At 30.6% G+C, this 6,733-nt stretch overlaps 1 protein-coding gene across 1 annotated transcript; it reads left to right on the top strand.

The window, feature by feature from the left end:
• Positions 1-618: 618 nt before the first annotated feature.
• On the top strand, positions 619-3,708 carry NRPB5 (Eukaryotic rpb5 RNA polymerase subunit family protein). The gene is made up of 5 exons (XM_011015953.1): positions 619-757; positions 925-1,148; positions 1,231-1,410; positions 2,788-2,901; positions 3,299-3,708. The coding sequence occupies exons 2-5, from the start codon at positions 948-950 to the stop codon at positions 3,422-3,424; spliced, it is 621 nt and encodes a 206-aa protein (XP_011014255.1). The 5' UTR covers positions 619-757; positions 925-947; the 3' UTR covers positions 3,425-3,708.
• Positions 3,709-6,733: the final 3,025 nt, after the last annotated feature.

The raw sequence follows: 6,733 nt of genomic DNA, 5'->3' as shown, positions 1-6,733 counted from the left end.
AATTATATTATATTTAGTCATTAAACTTTATATATATATATATATATATATATATATGAATATTCAAATAATTAATGATTTATTATGTAGTTTGTGTTTGATAATACAATGCAATTATTTTTTGCAAGTAATGTTTTATTTGAAAATATATTAACATAAATTTTGTTAGTTTATTTATTTATTTTTTATATCAATATATTAAAATAATAAAAATTAATTTAATACTTCTTTATAATAAAAAAAGTATAAAAAATAGAATAAACTGCACCCTTAATACTTATCATTATGACGTAGAATGACAAGTAATTCTGTATTTTTAAATGACATTTGTTGCTAATATTAGATGCGACTTAAAAAAATTGTCGGGTTCGACTTAAAAAAATTGTCGGGTATGTAAGGTTTATTAGCATGTGTTTCGTGAGATATTATAAAAAAAATTGTTTTCTTAAATACTGAAAAATCCTGGTCAATTGTGAATCGAGTTGTACATGTATGGGGTCGGATGCAAGTGTACACTGAGAAAAACAGGGCTGCACTAGGTCAGAAAAGGCGAGGAGAGAAGTGAAAAGCAGCGAAATACCAAAAGGGCCCCTCCAAAACCCAAACTTAAGACACCCCGCAAAATAATGATCACGGCTGTTCCTGCATTAACCCCTTTTCTCCGAACCCCAAAAGAAACAGAGAAAGTGCGAGACCGTTCCTCCATAAACCTTCCTAGGGTTTTGATCACCTTACACTCTCCCTTATCGATCTCCAGGTCACACTCTCTCTTTCTCTCTAATATATATATATATATATATATATGTATGTATTCTCGAATTTTTAGGGATTTTTGAAACCTAATAGTTTGCATTAGGGTTTTGATTGATCGAGTTTTAAAATTCGGAATGATTTTTGTTTGGTTGTGAATACATATTATATCAGGTGAAAGAGGAACAAAAGAAAAAATGACTTTAACAGAAGAAGAAATCAAGAGGCTGTTTAGAATTAGAAAGACAGTGATGCAAATGCTCAAGGATAGAGGTTATTTTGTTGGAGACTTTGAAATTAAAATGACAAGAGAGCAATTTGAATCCAAATATGGTAATAACATGAAAAGGGAAGATCTTGTTATTAACAAGACCAAGCGAAACGATAGTTCTGATCAGGTAATTTTATTCATTTTATTGTTTTATTTATTCATTAATTTTTCTTTTACGAATTGGTGGTTTTGGGTTTTGTACAAAGCAGATTTATGTTTTCTTTCCAGAGGAAGCTAAAGTTGGTGTTAAAACAATGAAGACATACACTAATCGCATGAAATCCGAGAATGTTTTTAGAGCAATCTTGGTTGTTCAACAGAACTTGACCCCATTTGCTCGAACTTGTATCAATGAGATCTCTACAAAATTCCACTTGGAGGTCTTTCAGGTAAAGAAAAAAAAACAGAAGTGGTTTCTTTTACGGTGTTCTTTTGTTATATATGCTTAGCTGTTATCCTTTTTCGTATCTGAATATATTCTATAACTATTTTGGAATTGGGTGAATTGCTATCCAAATACATTTGTAATGGTTGATTATGTTGATGGACATGGGAGGTGTAGATTCATGCTGTGGTAAAAATAAATTCCGATTGCTGGAGTCAGGTGACTATTTAATAGTATTTAGAGACATCACCAAACATTGAGAGTCAATTTAAGATGGTCTCCCTGGTCAACCTCTAGAATTTAAAATGCTTAAATTTCTCCAAGCTAGTTGTGTCATCAAATTTTGGTGGAAGATTTCCTCTGTGATCTCTGGGGGGAAATAATTAAATCAAAATCAATTATCTAAGTTCTCAGCGTAGCATAATTCTTTTTGTATAGAATAATTCCATTTGTCTCAGGAACACAATTTAATAATCATGAAAAATTAGAGATTTTTAAGAGTTGAGAGTACAAGAAAAGAAGATTACAGGATTTTTAGCTTGGCCATTTCTGTTGCATGGTTCCAGATAGATCTGGATAAATTACAGTCCCACATCATCTTGCAATATAAACTGCCCTTGTTTTTGCCCAATTAACTCAAATTAATATCTTGATTTTAATTCATCAATAGCAAGAATGACGCACAAACACTTGATGTCTTTCATGGATATTAAGGGTGTCGAACTTGAACCTTCTCCATCCAAGTTACTTGTCCTTCTATGCAATATTGAATGACATGTAATTAATAGATATGCAAGTCTATTCAGCTGAAGATATCCTATTTTTAAAAGCAAATTGGCATCTCACAGTAAGCAAGAACTATTATCTTAAGAGTCAAAATTCAGTTTTCATTTGGTTAATCCAAGCTAGGAATACGAGAAGGAACAGATCATCTGAGACTACTAGTATATGGATCTCCCTGTTAACAACAAAATTCAATATGGATTTAGATTAGGAAAACTTACATGAACAGGATTTAAGACTTTGTGATAGAGGAGTGCAAAGAAAATCTGAAGGTATAGCTTTGAATAAATCCAGATTCTTCCATTGAAGCTGTCAGTGCTAATCCTACTGCATACACCCAATACAGAACATTAATGAGCCTGGAGAGAATTTTTGTTGAGAAAATAAAAAGTTGCTGAGTTTTTGGTTGTTGTAAAACATCTTTAGGACTTATAGTTCTGTTAGTTTAGTCAAATTAGTGAGAGCCAGGCAGTAGCCTACAGTGAGATTGTTGGCCTTAATAATGCTATATAGATGAATGCAGTGAACAAATTAGATCCCATTTTATTGAAATCTGAATGTAAGATACAATGTTAACGTATTTTAATTCCTTTAACAGGAGGCTGAGCTGTTGGTTAACATCAAAGAGCATGTTCTTGTACCTGAACATCAAGTTCTTTCAAATGAAGAGAAGAAAACATTGTTGGAGAGATACACGGTGAAAGAAACACAGGTCAGGATAACCTTAACAATTGATTTTTGAGAATTAATTTTAAAACTTACTGCTAACATTCTTGGACCTTCTATGTAATGCAGTTCATTTTCTAGTAAACTAGCTCTTGGACTTGTTATATTAAGTTATTTTGAGAAAATTACGCATGCTACCTCTGCCTTGTCCTCATTTACTCTTACTCTTATAAAAGATGCTCAAATGCTTGTCAATCATAAGTGATTGCCTCAATGGCGACAGCGGTTATTTCTTATGAAATAAATCAATGTAGTTTCTTATTTTATAATGATTATACAGAATTATCTAGTTGGACAGGTGTTGATCTTCTTCAGTTTGTGTTTTCCCTTTGGTACTTGGTACTTTCTTGAGGCCTTATAATGCATTTGTTTGCTATTTTCAGCTGCCTCGCATTCAGATAACTGATCCAATCGCAAGATACTACGGGCTGAAGCGTGGACAAGTTGTTAAGATTATCAGGCCAAGTGAAACAGCAGGACGATATGTTACCTACCGATATGTTATATAAATAGTTTTATCAGCTTAAGATTAACTCAGATTAGTGTTTGGAACCTGTACTCTGCATTTCTGTCAAAATTAATAAACTCGGACCCCAAAAGGAGGATTTAGGGATATTATGATGATTGTGGCTATACTGATTTGATCTCACCGTGTCATCGTGAGCTCTTCATACGGCGCTCTCTGAGATTGGGATTTGTTTGTATTTCTTATGCTGCTGTCATTCACAGACTGAGAGCCAATGGTTTATTTTCTGAGACCTTTTGTGATTTTGTTTTTAAGAAATTTATTGCATTCTGATGTCACATAAAGTTGACTCGGCTGCTTGGGTATTCCTGCTCAATTGTGGGAGTCCAACAGACTGTATTTTAAGCTCACACCTATGGTCGCTAAGCATTTGGTTTTGCATTAGTTTAGAGATGGGACCAAAACCATGCTTGGAGATGGACACATGGTGTCTAGACAATGGCGGCTTTATTTAAATCATGATAAATCTTTACTTGCTAAATCAGGATCTAAATCAGGATGGTCACCTGGGTAGGTGGCCTTCGATGTTGTGCCAACATGGGCAAGCAATCGATTGAGATCATGTAAATCAAAATAAGTTTATTTTTTCTAGAAATTAAATTAAAACAAATGAATATCAGGATATTGTTATTTTCAAGTTGCTGTGATATTTGATTAGTAATTAGTATTTTAAAAAATATTTTTATTAAGGTTTTATATTATTATTTTATACTTGAAGTATTAATAATTCTTTAACTAAGACATGTAATAACAAGTTTGATACTATTATATATTTTTAATTTATGATAAATATTCATCTTAAATACAGATCTATTATATAAATGAAAAGATTGATTGATTAGTCAAAGTATTAAAATTGAAAGAACAAAAAGAGGATGAAGCTTAGAAAAAATATGTTGGTTTAGTACAAGTTAGAATATTGTTCGGTAATTAGATTATAATTGGAGTTGTAGAACTTTCATGGGAAGGCAAGACTCAATTATACTGTTTGCAAGTCTAAATTTTAACAACAATGTAGAAGTTCAAATCTTTCCTACAACCTAGATACTGTTCAGTATTTAGTCCATATCTTGAGTTCAAGAAGTTCAAATGATCTCAAATTCTTTTTCCTGGAAAGTTGAAACAATTTCCTAGAACTTTAATGATTAAAGTTGGTTCAAATTCTGACATTATCAATGATTTTTTTGGCAGACAAGAAGATAATGATTGTCACTGATTAGTACTTAAAAGTATATTTTTATCAAGGTTTTATATCATCATTTTGCACTTGAAGTATCAATAACTTCTTAACTAAACCATGTTTTATAATAACATATCTAATAATATAAGATACCTTTAATTTGTGGTAAATGTTCATTTTAAATGCAGGACTATCACATAAATAAAAGGATTGATTGATGAATTTAAGAACTAAAATTGAAAGGACAAAGAGATGGTTAAACTTAGAAAAGAGATGCTGGTGCAGTCCAAACTGGAACACTGTTCGATAATTGGATCATATCTGGAGCTATAGATCTCAGATTTAGGTATACTTTATATTGATGGAAAGGTAAGACATAGGCTTACAACTTTCATATGGAGCCCAAGATTTAAAAAGGTCATTTTCAAGTCCAAATTATAGCAACAATAAAGAAGTCTGAATCTGTCTTATAGCCCGCTCATTGTTCAGTTTTTTGCCCATATCTAGAGTTTCAAAAGTCCAAATGACCTCTATTTTTTTTGCTGGAAAGCTGAGATAATTTCCTACAACGTTCATGTTTTCAAGTGATTCCAATTCTAACGTTATCAATGATGTTTTGGGTAGATAAGAGAAGATAAGGAATGTTACCAAGTCAAGAGTTGGTCACCCACTCATCAATTAGTCATCAAATCAATAGTTTCCAATTTTGACCTATAAAAGGAGGCATTTGCCATGTATTTAGGCATCTTAGTCTCTAGATCAAGATCATGCTTTTGCATTCTCTCTTTGTATTTTTGTAATGCTTAAGTTTTATTTTCATTAATATCTTGTTTATGCCTTTTTTTTTTCCTTTACTTAGTTAACTTTTATCTTATTTATGTTTTTATCTTATTTATTTATGTTTCTCTCTTTCATTATGTTTAAATAAGTTTATTACGTCAAGCTGAAAATGTTACACTAATGGTGTAAGAATAAGTATAGTGTAAACTTAATATGAATTTTAATGTTTGATAATAACATATTTTATATTTGTTATCTTGTTCACTCTTTAATACTTTGCTTGTTAAATGACTAATTTAGATTTATGTTGTGTAACATTTGATACAACAAATGCTTAGCATTTTCATAGCCCAACCGTATGGTATAACCTACACTTGTGCTATAAAAGGAACTTAATTTGTTGTTAATGTAAGTTATAATTATGAATGTTTGACAATATTTACAAGTATTAGCATTATTCAAATACAATAATAAATATAATCATGTTAACAATTTATAATCTGATTGGAACCTCCTTTATATATGGTTTCCAATTAAATAATAAGAGTTTATATTGTTGTTATCATTGTTTAACCCTTACATTGATCTTCCATCTTAAAGTTCTCATCAACTTTTTCTTCTTTTTCTTTTTCTTTATTATTATTATTATTATTATTATTATTATTATTATTATTATTAGTACTACTACTACTAATACTACTATTATTGTTGTTGTTATTGTTGTTGTTGTTGTTACTATTTTTCTTGTTTATAATTGTTGTTTATAATTTATATAATTAACCTTTCTATGGTTTAACCCTGGTTTTACCGGGTTATTTATTACTTTGACACTCCTGCACTTGGAAGAAGACATCAATTTTTTGGTCGTGTCATCAGGCCTATCACATAAATGAAAAGATTGATTGATGAGTTTAACTACTAAAATTAAGAAAACAAAGAAAGGGTTAAAATTAAAAAAAGAGATATTGGTTCAGTCCAAATTGAAACATCATTTGGTTATTGGATCATAATTAGAGCTGTAGAACTTGAATTTAGGTATGCTCTGTATGGATGGAAAACTAATACATTAGCCTAAACTTTTTATGAAGAGTTCATGATTCAAAAACATCGTTTTCAAGTTTAAATTATAGTAATAACAGAAAAGTTCAAATCTGTCCTGCAGCCCATATATTGTTTAATATTCAGCCTATATCTCGAGTTCTAGAAGTCCAAATGTACCGGTTTGTTTTTGTTGGAAAGTTGAAATAATTTTCTAAAACTTTTATAAAGACAATCTGTTTAAATTTTGATGTTAGTTGATTAGTACTTAAAAGTGCATTTTTATTAAGGTTT

The sequence above is a fragment of the Populus euphratica genome, unplaced genomic scaffold, assembly GCF_000495115.2.
Source record: "Populus euphratica unplaced genomic scaffold, PopEup_1.0 scaffold1718.1, whole genome shotgun sequence".
Lineage (NCBI taxonomy): Eukaryota > Viridiplantae > Streptophyta > Magnoliopsida > Malpighiales > Salicaceae > Populus > Populus euphratica.
This window is presented reverse-complemented; position numbering and strand designations above follow the sequence as displayed.